At 40.8% G+C, this 14,126-nt stretch overlaps 1 protein-coding gene across 1 annotated transcript; it reads left to right on the top strand.

Moving 5' to 3' along the window:
• The first annotated feature begins 1,397 nt into the window (after window positions 1-1,397).
• LOC116357773 (nuclear speckle splicing regulatory protein 1-like) lies at window positions 1,398-2,864 on the top strand. Its single transcript, XM_031806398.1, has one exon. It carries the CDS (start codon window positions 1,398-1,400, stop codon window positions 2,862-2,864), a length of 1,467 nt encoding a protein of 488 aa, XP_031662258.1.
• The last annotated feature ends 11,262 nt before the right edge of the window (window positions 2,865-14,126 follow it).

The following is a 14,126-nucleotide window of genomic DNA, read 5'->3' as shown; positions in this document are numbered from 1 at the left end:
AATCTGGGGAACAACAAGAAACAGCCATTTTTATACTGAAGATAAGTAACTCTGACCCTACCATTGATTACAATTGTCAATATCTGAGCCTGCCATTCAAAACAGCGACAGTTCCATCATGTTACTCATCATATATTTCAAGAATTTATATTTGAGATCGACAGGCTTAATCATTTTACAAATTCACTCTGTGAACACTGTACATTTCCTCCTCGTAGTTAGCTTTTTTAATCGTAACTCTGCACTCAGTTTCCCTATAAATATAATTCAACAGACTTCAATTCAATATTCAAATTAAAATAACAAAGAGTTAAATCAACGAGATTGACAGCCGTCTATCTAAAACCAAGCGTCATACCATGCGTATAAAGAAAAACAGTTTTTGCTCATTTTTCCCTAAACAAACCCAAGGTAATTACAAATCCATCCAGAGAAAGATGCATGGTTCCCACCGGAGCGCTGTTTGGTTTATAGATCTGCTCTGAGGTTTGACTCGCCAGGGACTCACTCAAAGTTTGAGTCTCAAGGTGTTACCTAGGCTTTAATTGCCTAGGTAATGCACCAACAGTTCACTGTTGGTCTGACCTGTGGTGGAAAAAGTACCCAGTTGTCATACTTGAGTAAAAGTAAAGATACCTATAAAGAAAATGACTCAAGTAAAAGTGAAAGTCATCCAGTAAAATACTACTTGAGTAAAAGTCTAAAAGTATTTGCTTTTAAATATACTCAAATATCAAAAGTAATGGTGATCGCTAAACTATACTTAAGTATCAAAAGTAAAAGTACAAGTATAAATCATTTCAAATTCTTTATATTAAGTTAAGCAAAGCAGACTGACACATTTTCTAGTTTTTTTATTTATTTATTGATAGCCAGGGGCACGCTCCAACTCTCAGACATAATTTACAAACGAAGCATGTGTTTAGTGAGTCCGCCAGATCAGAGGCAGTAGAGATGACCAGGGATGTTCTCTTGATAAGATAATTTTCCTGTCCTGCTAAGCATTGAAAATGTAACGGGTACTTTTGGATGCCAGGGAAATGTATGGAGTAAAAAGTACATCATTTTATTTAGGAATGTAGTGAAGTAAAATGAAAAGTTGTAAAAAATATTAATAGTAAAGTACAGATACCCAGTAGTACTTAAAATTATTTTGGAATCTATGCTTCAAGATGGTTTTGATCACTCTTTGACTGGGAAATGTTCCAGGCCGCCACAGAGAATAGAATTGACGTGTACACTGACTAGGTGACGGGGATCATTAGGAAGTGCATAGAGGATGTTGTTCCCACTGTGATGATTAGAATTTATCCAAACCAAAAACTGTGGAAAGATTGCAGCAATTGTGCAAAACTGTGCGAACCACCGCATTTAACCACGGCAAGGTGACTGGGAACATGGACGTGTACAAACAGACCTGCTACAACCTCCGTAAGGCAGTCAAAGAGTCACAACGACAGTACAGGGACAAACAGACCTGCTACAACCTCCGTAAGGCAGTCAAAGAGTCACAACGACAGTACAGGGACAAACAGACCTGCTACAACCTCCGTAAGGCAGTCAAAGAGTCAAAACGACAGTACAGGGACAAACAGACCTGCTACAACCTACGTAAGGCAGTCAAAGAGTCAAAACGACAGTACAGGGACGAACAGACCTGCTACAACCTCCGTAAGGCAGTCAAAGAGTCAAAACGACAGTACAGGGACAAACAGACCTGCTACAACCTACGTAAGGCAGTCAAAGAGGCAAAACGACAGTACAGGGACAAAAAGACCTGCTACAACCTCCGTAAGGCAGTCAAAGAGTCACAACGACAGTACAGGGACAAACAGACCTGCTACAACCTCCGTAAGGCAGTCAAAGAGTCAAAACGACAGTACAGGGACAAACAGACCTGCTACAACCTCCGTAAGGCAGTCAAAGAGTCAAAACGACAGTACAGGGACAAACAGACTTGCTACAACCTCCGTAAGGCAGTCAAAGAGTCAAAACGACAGTACAGGGACAAACAGACCTGCTACAACCTCCGTAAGGCAGTCAAAGAGTCACAACGACAGTACAGGGACAAACAGACCTGCTACAACCTACGTAAGGCAGTCAAAGAGTCACAACGACAGTACAGGGACAAACAGACCTGCTACAACCTCCGTAAGGCAGTCAAAGAGGCAAAACGACAGTACAGGGACAAACAGACCTGCTACAACCTACGTAAGGCAGTCAAAGAGGCAAAACGACAGTACAGGGACAAACAGACCTGCTACAACCTCCGTAAGGCAGTCAAAGAGTCAAAACGACAGTACAGGGACAAACAGACCTGCTACAACCTACGTAAGGCAGTCAAAGAGGCAAAACGACAGTACAGGGACAAACAGACCTGCTACAACCTCCGTAAGGCAGTCAAAGAGGCAAAACGACAGTACAGGGACAAACAGACCTGCTACAACCTCCGTAAGGCAGTCAAAGAGGCAAAACGACAGTACAGGGACAAACAGACCTGCTACAACCTCCGTAAGGCAGTCAAAGAGGCAAAACGACAGTACAGGGACAAACAGACCTGCTACAACCTCCGTAAGGCAGTCAAAGAGGCAAAACGACAGTACAGGGACAAACAGACCTGCTACAACCTCCGTAAGGCAGTCAAAGAGTCAAAACGACAGTACAGGGACAAACAGACCTGCTACAACCTACGTAAGGCAGTCAAAGAGGCAAAACGACAGTACAGGGACAAACAGACCTGCTACAACCTCCGTAAGGCAGTCAAAGAGGCAAAACGACAGTACAGGGACAAACAGACCTGCTACAACCTCCGTAAGGCAGTCAAAGAGGCAAAACGACAGTACAGGGAAAGCGAAGATAACTGAACTAAATTGCTATCACCCCCTTACAACTCACTACTGTCATCATGAAGTGCTTTGAGAGGCTAGTTAAGGATCATATCACTTCCACTTTACCTGACACTGTAGCCCCACTGCAATTTGCATATCTCCCCCAACAGATCCACGAACGACACAATAGCCATTGCACTGCACACTGCCCTATCCCACCATGACAAGACAAATACCTACAGTGGGAAGACAAAGTATATGAACCCTTTAGAAATGACCTGGATTTATTCTGTACTTTCAGAAATCACAAACACACAAACAGTATTTAACATAAACTGCCAACATCACAACTGGAACTGGAAATCTTTCTATCTGAAGATTGAGACCAGCTTTTGTATTCCAGTAACATAATGTTCGTAACATATCCTCCTTTACACTTTTTTTTAGAGGACAAAACAATGGTTGTCTATTTTATTGAACCAGGCAAAAAACAACCAAAAACAAAACTAGTTTCACTCGAGGAAATAATTTAATTATAAATGTGCATAACCCATATTTCAATATTCATGTAGTGGTTGAACAACAAAAACTGCATTCCCACCCCTAAACTCAAAGTATCATGGCAGGACAACTGTCAAGTCAGTCAGTCAGTAACTGCTGCAGATGTGCTCAATAGTGCTTGAGCGTATGGCACTCCCTAAAGCATGACACACACAGGGGTGTGTCACAATGTACGCACGTACTTTGTCAACCCTCTCTGCTTCATTCTACTGGTGCTGGACTAGCAGACTTTGCGGTGCCTCCGTGTGCAACTGCCTTGAGCAGCAGATTGAGCAGGGGATTGTCTGCAGCAGGACGGCCCCCAGTGGATGGATGCCAAGGGGTGTGGTGCTCCTCCAGCAGCTCTCTCATGCAGTTCTCTCTATAACTTTGGTAGGTAATCAGGGGGAGGGGGGTGCTCGCAATGATAGGGTTATGGGTTCAATTCCCACAAGGAAAAAGTACAAAAATGTATCCCCTCATTACCATAAGTCACTCTGGATAAGAGCATCTGCCAAATGACTAAAATGAACACTTAAATTGAGGGAGAGGATGATGGGGAGGTGAGTGTGTATGTGACTTATATGTAAACTCTACGTCCAATTACAAAAACCTTGTTTAGTAATCATCTCACTTGTTAGCTGTGTGGCCATTGAGGGCATCAGTGTCGATCAGATGGAAAAATATATTCTGGAAGCACTTAGTGGTTTTCTGAGCACATGTAACAAAGTTGTTTATAATGTCTGCCTTTTCCACTGCCCCCATTTTGTTATTGTAGTCAAGCACACAGTTGGTTTTGATGTTTCTCTCTCCTGTCAGGTGGTCCACCTTCCCTGTGGCTCACTTTTCTCCTGTAGCTCCAAGGCAATAGCAACTGGTCTCTTTCACTATGTCACCCACCAGGTCCTCTGTCAGAAACAGCTTGAAGCACTCTGCCTCAGAGGGAGATGGCAAGGGGCTTTGCACTCCAGACCGGGACTCAAAGCCAATAGCAGAGCCAGAAGGAGTGAAATGGCTGGTGGCCTTCCAGGTACCACAGACCTTCTATACTTTACCCACTGTTGGTCTGCCTCCATCACCACCGGCATCTACAGAGGGACCTGAGACTTTGTCAGTGGGCAAGGGTTCCTCAGATTCAGGGCTCTCAGTGGTCACAACATTTGGGGGGGGGGGGGGGGGGAACTCCTCACAGTCAATGTCAGACTCACTGTCAGAATTGACCAACATCTCTGGAATGAGAGCACAAATCTCCAGTGAGTTGTCTCCTTTTGAAAGACATTGCTGTTTTATTCACTGTTTTACTCACGTTTTCAAGTAATGGTTACAAATCATGTATTCTGATTCGTGCAAAGATTGTAATGGACACATATGATGTGCGTAAAATACTTTTTTGAAGGTTGTACTGATTATGAGGATCTAATGCTAAGCTAATTGACAGCTTTGTGTGGAGCCATGTTTGTTGACATCATTCAATGCATTCTGGGTGTTACGTAAACCTCTGTCAGACCAACGATGTTATAACAAAATGAGGTGAAGGGATGGTTAACTCTTCTTTCTAGTAAACTTCTGGAAGTGAATGATGGGAAGCGAAGGATAGTAGACGACACTCCCCCTTCAACATGCAGACCTAACTCATCTTGCCACCTAATCTTAACTTTGGTTGATGCGGAAATATGAAACATGGCAGCATGCACAAATTCTACCCACCATCGGATTACTTCTAGAAAGTGTTTTCCTCAATTATTTTAACTCCATGATGTGATAAATCTTAAATAGTCATTGCTGTTAGCTAATTCATATTATAGTTTCTGTCAGCTGAGAGTTAGCTAAATATGTCCGTGTGACAGGTTAAAGGAAATATTCATAGCCTGTTATCCATTAAAAAGTGTAAGTAAGTTCATAGTATGAGAGGATCTTAAAACATCTAAGGTTAAAAAGATCAGGCATTCAGTATTAGTTGATAGAGATTGATAACATTCATATAATTGTGTTCAAATCCATCCAAGTTCAAATCCATCAAGCATACAAAGGGTACGAATTGTGAGAGGAATGTGTAAACGTTATATTGATTACTTTATTTTGTGGTGCCTAATGGAAGGGTAATCTTTTTTATCTACTAAATGCTCTTAATCTATGAGCCTAAGATCGATTGCTCTGGTCTCCACCCAAGTTCCCAGGGAAAATAGCGGTCTTTCCTCATTGCACTAAAGGTTCTCATTGAGGAAACCACCATATCACTTTCGTGATTATTTCTCCCCTTTTCCAGGTACGATATTGATGATAAAAAAAGAGTAATTTAAATGTAATAACTCGCTAACATGTCAAGAGTGTTTAAGTTGTGTCTTAGTAACATCTTGAGGAAGTTAGAGTTAAGTTTGCAGAGAGTAATATGAGCCCTGCTCAGTTGCATCGAAGAATAGATTCGTACTGAGAGTAGCTGCCATTTTATGTCGATTGTTAATAAGATATTTTGCGGTGTTATTTGTATAATGGTTTTCAAACACTTTATTGCCTGTTGATAAATTGAGTTAACTTTGTGCTTGACAGTTATATTGAAATTAGTATCTGTTTCAGTGAATTACAGTGTATACTGTTGTGACTTGAATAAGCCTTGTACCCTAAAAACGATCTATTTCCCATAGATCTGTTTTTCTGTAAAATGTGTTACTTTTGTCAAATGATTGCACTAAAAGTTCTCATTGAGGAAACCACCGTATCACTCTTTTCAGGGGCGTACCATCCGCTTGTGTTAGCTCACTCTTTCCTGGGTTAATAATGTCTGAGAAGGCTATAAAGGAAGCACAGAATTCCTGATTGACCATACTGCCATGGCTATATAAGGAAAGAGTGTTAAGAGAACCTCTGCCAGCAGGGACACTAACAGACCTGGCTTGGGAACCAAACATTGCAGGTTCAAACCCCACATGTGCAAATTGTTTATATGTATGTTAAAACTATTTAATTTGTGCTCTTAAAATAGCATTACCATGACTCAGGACTACCTGACATGATGACTCCTTGCTGTCCCCAGTCCACCTGGCTGTGCTGCTGCTCCAGTTTCAACTGTTCTGCCTTATTATTATTATTGGACCATGCTGGTCATTTATAAACATTTGAACATCTTGGCCATGTTCTGTTATAATCTCCACCCGGCACAGCCAGAAGAGGACTGGCCACCCCACATAGCCTGGTTCCTCTCTAGGTTTCTTCCTAGGTTTTGGCCTTTCTAAGGAGTTTTTCCTAGCCACCGTGCTTCTACACCTGCATTGCTTGCTGTTTGGGGTTTAGGCTGGGTTTCTGTACAGCACTTTAAGATATCAGCTGATGTACGAAGGGCTATATAAATTTGATTTGATAATTAAATGTGTAGAGTAATATAATGGGGATGTATTCCAATCTGCTTTATTATACTTAAAAATCATTTGACATGTACAAGCACATGGGTGTGCTCATTCTACAGCGGTCTCTGCAGTGTTCTCTCAAACTGATTTCTGCATAAATTGGTATATAAAATGTTATCTAATCTTCATCTAAGTCACAACAATAGACAAACACAGTCTGCTTAAACTAGTAACACACAAACAATTTTAATTTTTCATGTCGTTTTTGAATACACCGTGTAAACATTCACAGTGCAGGTTGGGAAAAGTATGTGAACCCTTGGAATTAATAACAGGTTGACCCTCTTTTGGCAGCAATAACTTCAACCAAATGTTTTCTGTAGTTGCGTATCAGACCTGCACAAAGGTCAGGAGGAATTTTGGACCATTTACAAAGTTCCACAATATTCTTGGGATATCTGGTGTGAACCGCTCTCTTGAGGTCATGCCACAGAATCGGGTTGAGGTCAGGACTGACTCGGGCCACTCCAGAAGATATTTTCTTATGTTCAAGCCATTCTGTTTTTGATTTATTTCTGTCTTTTGGGCTGTTGTCCTGTTGCATCACCCAACTTCTGTTGAGCTTCAATTGGCAGATAGATAGCCTTACATTCTCCTGCAAAATGTCTTGATGAACTTGGGAATTCATTTTTCATTTTTTTGATAGCAACAGTCCAGGCCCTGAGGCAGCAAAGCAGCCCCAAACTATGAAGTTCCCTCCACCATACTTTACAGTTGGGATGAGGTTTTGCTGTTGGTGTGCTGTGCCTTTTTTCTCCACACATGGTGTTTACGTACTGTTTTACCAACTTCATTTGTATATACTGAATTCTAGTCATTGCCCATCCTATATAGAGTACCAGTCAAAAGTTTGGACACACCTACTCATTCAAGGGTTTTTCTTTATTTTTACTATTTTCTACATTGTAGAATAATAGTGAAGACATGAAAACTATGAAATACCACTTACGGAATCATAATCATAGTAATTAAAAAAGTGTATTTTAATATATTTTAGATTTATATTGGCTTCGTCCGCTAGGGACTTTTTCTTTGTATCATGCAGTATCCCAAATATCTACTGTTTGTTTGTTATGTATTTCTGTGATTATTTAGTTAGTTAGTAAATAATGAATTAATCCAATTTGTATATCGCTGATTCATCATTTAGGCTAGGGTTTGTGCAGATATCCAAGTGTTTGCGACGTTCAGTAATGAGAACTGATGAGGTAATAAGAATTCGTTAGTAAGTGTCTGTTTTGATAAGATATGAAAATATCTGAAGAGTCGATTCGGGAAATAGAGGAGCTATAAACATTTTGGGTGGTGCTTTGTTCGGACTTAAGGGTCCGAAAAAATGTCAAACCTTGAGGCCTTTGACTCTACAGCTACAGTACTCACCAGTTTCTCCACAGAGGTCCATAGGTTATCTCTGTAGACTGCCCGAAGCTGGTGCCTTACAGCTGAAGACTTATCATGTAATTATCAACTTAGGATAGTGCCCTAAGCAACACATCACAAATTAGGAACACCCGAGATATGACATTAGACAATGCCATGATAGGGTAATTTTGCCAAGACCTTGAACATATGTAGAATACAGTCCAATTAGATGATTATGGTGTCCTAACTATATTTTGTACATCTTTTGTTTATGCTTTTATTCCTTATCATTTAATTTCCTTTGACACTTAGTGATAGAGTGATAGAGCCATAAACAAAGTCCCAATACAACCATCACTTACAGTAGTGCAACAACACCGCTCATTTAGGAAGAAATGTAATTATATATTTTGTGAGTGTGTGTGTGTTCGTTGTTAACATCTGCCTAAGTTACTGCCCAGATATTCCAGTCTGGATGACCAGATGATGGGTCCACAGCAGTGATCACCAACCGGACATCCACTGCCCATTCTTGTGGTGGACTGCTCTGCTTTCAGAAAGCCTACCAAGGTCAACCACCAGAGGGGGACTGCAAACAATGATCCACAACCAGGGCATCACGTGGTAGTTATTTTTATGTTGGTTTGCAACTTGCAGAATCCTTCCAGGTTGAATCCACCAGAGGGGGACCGTCATAACTCTCCTGTAACGATCTGAAGGATCAGGTTACCGTGGGTCCGCTCTACAGCGTGCTCTCTCTCATAGAGGGGGAGAGCGGGAAGTCGGCTGTTTTATGATCGGACATAAAATACGCTGCCCCTATGCTCTGTAGTGTTTGAGATTAGAATGTAAACTGTGGAACACAGAGAGACACTTGGACATCATTTAGGCTAGGTTTTGTGCAGATATCCAAGGGTTTGCGACGTTCAGTAATAAGAACTAATGAGGTAATAGTAATTAATTCATTAATAAGCGACTGTTTTGATAAGATATGAAAATATTTGAAGAGTCGATTCGGGAAATGGAGAATCCATAAACATTTTCCCGTGGTGCCCCAACTTCCTAGTTAATTAAAGTTCAGATGATTAGTTTAATCACGTAATAATAATTACACATAGATAATTGATTTGATAAAATAACATTCTTCATTTAAAGATAGTCCAGACACTACACTTGTTAAGCCCATTTTTACTCCTGAACTTATTTAGACTTGCCATACATATACACTGAGTGTACAAACATTAAGAACACCTTCCTAATATTGAGTTGAATGTGTATATAGTTTTTTGTTGCTAGGTATTACGCCACTTTTGGAGATAGAAAGACAAACATTTTGTTGCACCTGCAATAACATCTGCAAAGCTGTGTCCATGACCAATACACTTTTGATTTGATAGTACTTGATAAGGCCCTATCTCAAGCCTACTATGGGGGCTGGGCAACGTATTTGAGATCTTATGTGGTGGAAGCTGCATACAAAATAATGAAGAAATTACTGAATATGTAGGTTGATGTTCTAATCTGAACAGTTTTAATCAAAGCCATTGGTCTCAATAGGTATTGTGATCTTTGATACAAGGTGGTTGATTCCTATCAAGCCAGCTGTCAACAGCCTGCCTTTAACAAATCTATTGAGAACACAACTCCAGCAATGTACGAAGTAGAAAGGAAGGAAGTCTCCCAGACTACGGAGAGATGTACGTAGGGGAGCTGCTTTCAAAAGCTGGAGTGCAAGAGGAGCACAGGATCCCATGTCATATGCCCTCCTTATAATAACTACTGCATTTCTCTCCTCAAACTCTGACTGGTGTGCGGAAGAGGGTATTCTTCAGAAGAGACGGAAGAGGAGAGGCTGTGTGTGGATTAAAAAAAAGTCAGTGTTACACAGTCCCATCTCTCCTGTCAGAGGGCTGACACGGGGTGCCCAGGGACCCAGGGCCTTTGGTGCTCGGAGTCTGGACAGTGGCCTAGATTCCCCCCTCCTTCCTCCACATCCCACCTACTATAACTCCTAACCACCATGCTTCAGAGCAGCCCCATCTCATCTGCTCTCTAGTGTCATCTTCCTCCCTTCACCCCCCTCCCCAGTTCCTAGTCCCCAACCTTTCTCTCTTTTCTTTCTTTCACAACTATCAGTTAGCATGAAACCCAATACCGCTAAAAGAAATACAAGGAAGGGCAAAATGTTATGTAAAGAATGATATGTATTCACAAATAAATCAGCTTGCAAACAGAACCAAATCAAAATTCCCCATAATCAACTCAAATCAGTATTGGCTCAGTCTCTGAAGTACAAATTTAATGCAAAATCAAGTCTCTGTACTAGTTAGCAACAACGTCATCCAATGAAAGTCAATTATGTTCAGTCCCAATGTCTAATAAGGAATCCACAAAAACTATTTTTAATCCACACATGATAAATGAAAAAAGGATTGACTTTACCAGTTCAGTTGTTGGTTATACTGTTAAATATATATATATATATATATATATATATATATATATACATATATATTAAATAGTACAGTATAAGTAGGACTTATAGCTTTCAGCCTTCCACAAATTAAACACACAATACACACTTACATTCCCCTGCCCAGATCACAGTCAACACACATATTTTATATTAAGAATACAATGGAATATAACTGAAACAAATATTTTATATTTTTCCCACACAACTTCAGTGCCACAGGAACATGTGGATCAGCTATCCTATAACAAAAAAATAGATATTTTGAAACAGAGCTTATGTCCAATTTTTTTTTGTTTGAAAGTGCTTGTATGTGATTTAGAGACCTTGGAATCTTCTCTTTCCAATTATGTAAAGAAATGTAAAACCTGGATGAACCTCTGTAGGACGATTTGAAAAAATTTACTTTTTTGATCCACACTTCATCTTGTTTTCCGACCCTCACTCCGCTGTGTTAGATCTCATGCACATTGATTACTTGCTAGCAAATGTCCTCGCTAACTGCTTTTTTAGTAGCAGCAGTTATCTAAATAGGATACATTATAGCAAAATATGCTCACCTTAAATGTCCAACAATATATTGCGTAATTGTGCATGGGCTCATCTGGAAAAGAGAGGCTATACAGTGCCTTCGGAAAGTATTCAGACCCCTTGAGTTTTTCCAATTTTGTTTCCAACTTATTCTAAAATGTATTAAATTGTTTTTTCCCCCTCTTCAATCTGCACACAATACCCCATAATGACAAAGCAAAACCAGGATTTTAGAAATGTGTGCACATTTCTTTTAAAAAACTACTGAAATATCACATTTAGATAAGTATTCAGACCCTTTACTCAGTACTTTGTTGAAGCACATTTGGCAGCGATTACAGCCTCAAGTCTTTTTGGGTATGATGCTACAAGCTTGGCACACCTGTATTTGGGGAGTTTCTTCCATTCTTCTCTGCAGATCCTCTAAAGCTCTGTCAGGTTGAATGGGGAGCATTGCTGCACAGCTATTTTCAGGTCTCTCCAGAGATATTCAAGTCCGGGCTCTGGCTGACATTCAGAAACTTGTCCTGCATTGTCTTGGCTTGTGTGCTTAGGGTCGTTGTCCTCTTGGAAGGTGAACGTTAGCCCCAGTCTGAGGTCCTGAGAACCCTGGAGCAGATTTTCATCAAGGATCTCTCTGTACTTTGCTCTGGTAATCTTTGCCTTGATCCTGACTAGTCTCCCAGTCCATGTCGCTGAAAAACATCCCCACGGCATGATGCTGCCACCATCTTGCTTCACTGTAGGGATGGTGCCAGGTTTACATCAGAAGTGACACTTGGCATTCAGGCCAAAGACTTCAATCTTGGTTTCATCAGTCCAGAGAATCTTGGTCTGAGAGTCTTTAGGTTCCTTTTGGTAAACTCCAAGCGGGCTGTCATGTTCCCTTTACTGAGGAGTGGCTTCTGTCTTGCCACTCTTGTCACTCTACCATAAAGGCCTCATCAGTGGAGTGCTGCAGAAAATGGTTGTCCTTCTGGAAGGTTCTCCCATCTCCACAGAGGAATTCTAAAGCTCTGTCAGACTGACCATCGGGTTCTTGGTCACCTCCCTGACCAAGGCCCTTCTCCCCCGTTTGCTCAGTTTGGCCGAGCGGCCGAACTTCTTCCATTTGGTTCCAAACTCCAAACTTCCAAACTTTAAGAATGATGGAGCCCACTGCGTTCTTGGGGACCTTCAGTCCTGCAGACAATTTATGGTACCCTTCCCCAGATCTGTGCCTCGACACAATCATGTCTCGGAGCTCTACGGACAATTCCTTTGACCTCATGGCTTGTTTTATTCTCTGACATGCACTGTCAACTGTGGGACCTTAAATGTCATGTCCAATCAATTGAACTTACCACAGGTGGACTCCAATCAAGTTGTAGAAACATCTCAAGGATGATCAATGGAAACAGGATCCACCTGAGCTCAATTTCGAGTCTCATAGCAAAGGGTCTGAATAGGTATAATTTCTTAAACCTGTTTTTGCTTTGTCATTATGGGTTATTGTGTGTAGATTGCTGAGATCTTCTAATTTATTGAATCCATTTTAGAATAAGACTGTAACGTAACAAAATGTGAAAAAGGTCATGAGGTCTGAATACTTTCCGAAGGCACTGTATGTGTAACCTAGCTGAAGAAGCTCATTCCTATTAAACCAGCGTTTGTTGACTAAACATTAGGCCTAATTCTGTAGTTGAAGTTAGAAACGGATTAATATTAGCCTATTATTTATTAGCTTAATATAAGGGCCTTTCAATATTTACCTGTCAAAGTCAATACACAAGATCAAATGGCAGTGCGCATTAACCCCAGGCTAAATGCATTAAAAGCATTTCTGTAACGTTTTGTGATTGACAAGGACAAGTTTGATGCCGTACAACAATGAATTGTTCATGATTTAATGCATGCCAATGCTGAGGCATTGTCTGGACTTGAAAACATTACTGCAATCATGACTAACTTGGTTGGAAGAAATTCAAGTACAGTCTTTGTTAACTGCAATACCTTTCAGATATAAAGGAAAGTCCGCAAAAAGTTTGCCGCATGCTAAAGTTGGCGGGTTTTAGTCTTGGTGTGAACAGGATATTACTGACAAACCATAGAGATGTATAGAGGACTCCAGAGCCCAAAACCCTCATTTTAGCATGGGCCTTTTGAAGATGTCAACTGGGTGGGACTTCCTATGGGTTAAGGAAGGGATCACATAACCTGCATGGAATTATCGGGAGGGATCCGACAATTAATTTAACTTGTGAGCCAATATTCTATAACTGTAGGTGGCATTAAATCACCAACCTTGGCTTTTTACCTGTTCAAACAACACACTCCAGGTGACAGTATGCACCGTCTCAGTTTGTTTAAAAAGTCATAGAAGTAATAGAAGAAGAAAATGTACTACTTCTAAATGGTGGGATTGATACAACATTGCAATCTCTATACATCTCTATGTGACAACCCCACTTTCTATTTCACTCACCCCAGGAAGTGACGATGGGTGTGGCTAGTGAGTGACCAGGGCGGAGCCCACAGCCTACACCCAAGCAACCTTGTGGCTTACACTTCCTTTCTTGCTCGCTTTCTTTCTTTTGAAGACAACATTGATGATATAACGTGATGTAGGCCACATTTTGAGAGCATCACTGTATCCTTCTGACTAAATGCACCTTGCTAAAGCTCAAACAACATTCGAAGGATAACAGTGACAAAAATATGTAATACATGTCATGACACCATGCACCCTGCCACCTCACATCACATCATACATTGTGTATGTGGCTACAGACCTTATCATACTGTTCTCACTGGTGTAAATGGATCTGTTTTTTCGCTGTCTTGTTCGACACCTGTTTTATTTTGATGTGTTGGCAAGCCCTTTGCCAGGCCAGTAACTCCTCACACCTACACTCCTCTTTCATGCTGCCTGCCTTTTCTTCCTCATTCTTGGATGAATCCCCCCAGAGATTCATAGTGTGCCTCTTAATTTCCCTAGGGGGGAATGCAGCA

Source organism: Oncorhynchus kisutch, linkage group LG27 (genome assembly GCF_002021735.2).
Source record: "Oncorhynchus kisutch isolate 150728-3 linkage group LG27, Okis_V2, whole genome shotgun sequence".
NCBI classification, from domain to species: Eukaryota; Metazoa; Chordata; class Actinopteri; order Salmoniformes; family Salmonidae; genus Oncorhynchus; species Oncorhynchus kisutch.
The sequence above is the reverse complement of the archived record's forward strand: the minus strand, read 5'-3'. Positions and strand labels throughout refer to the sequence as shown.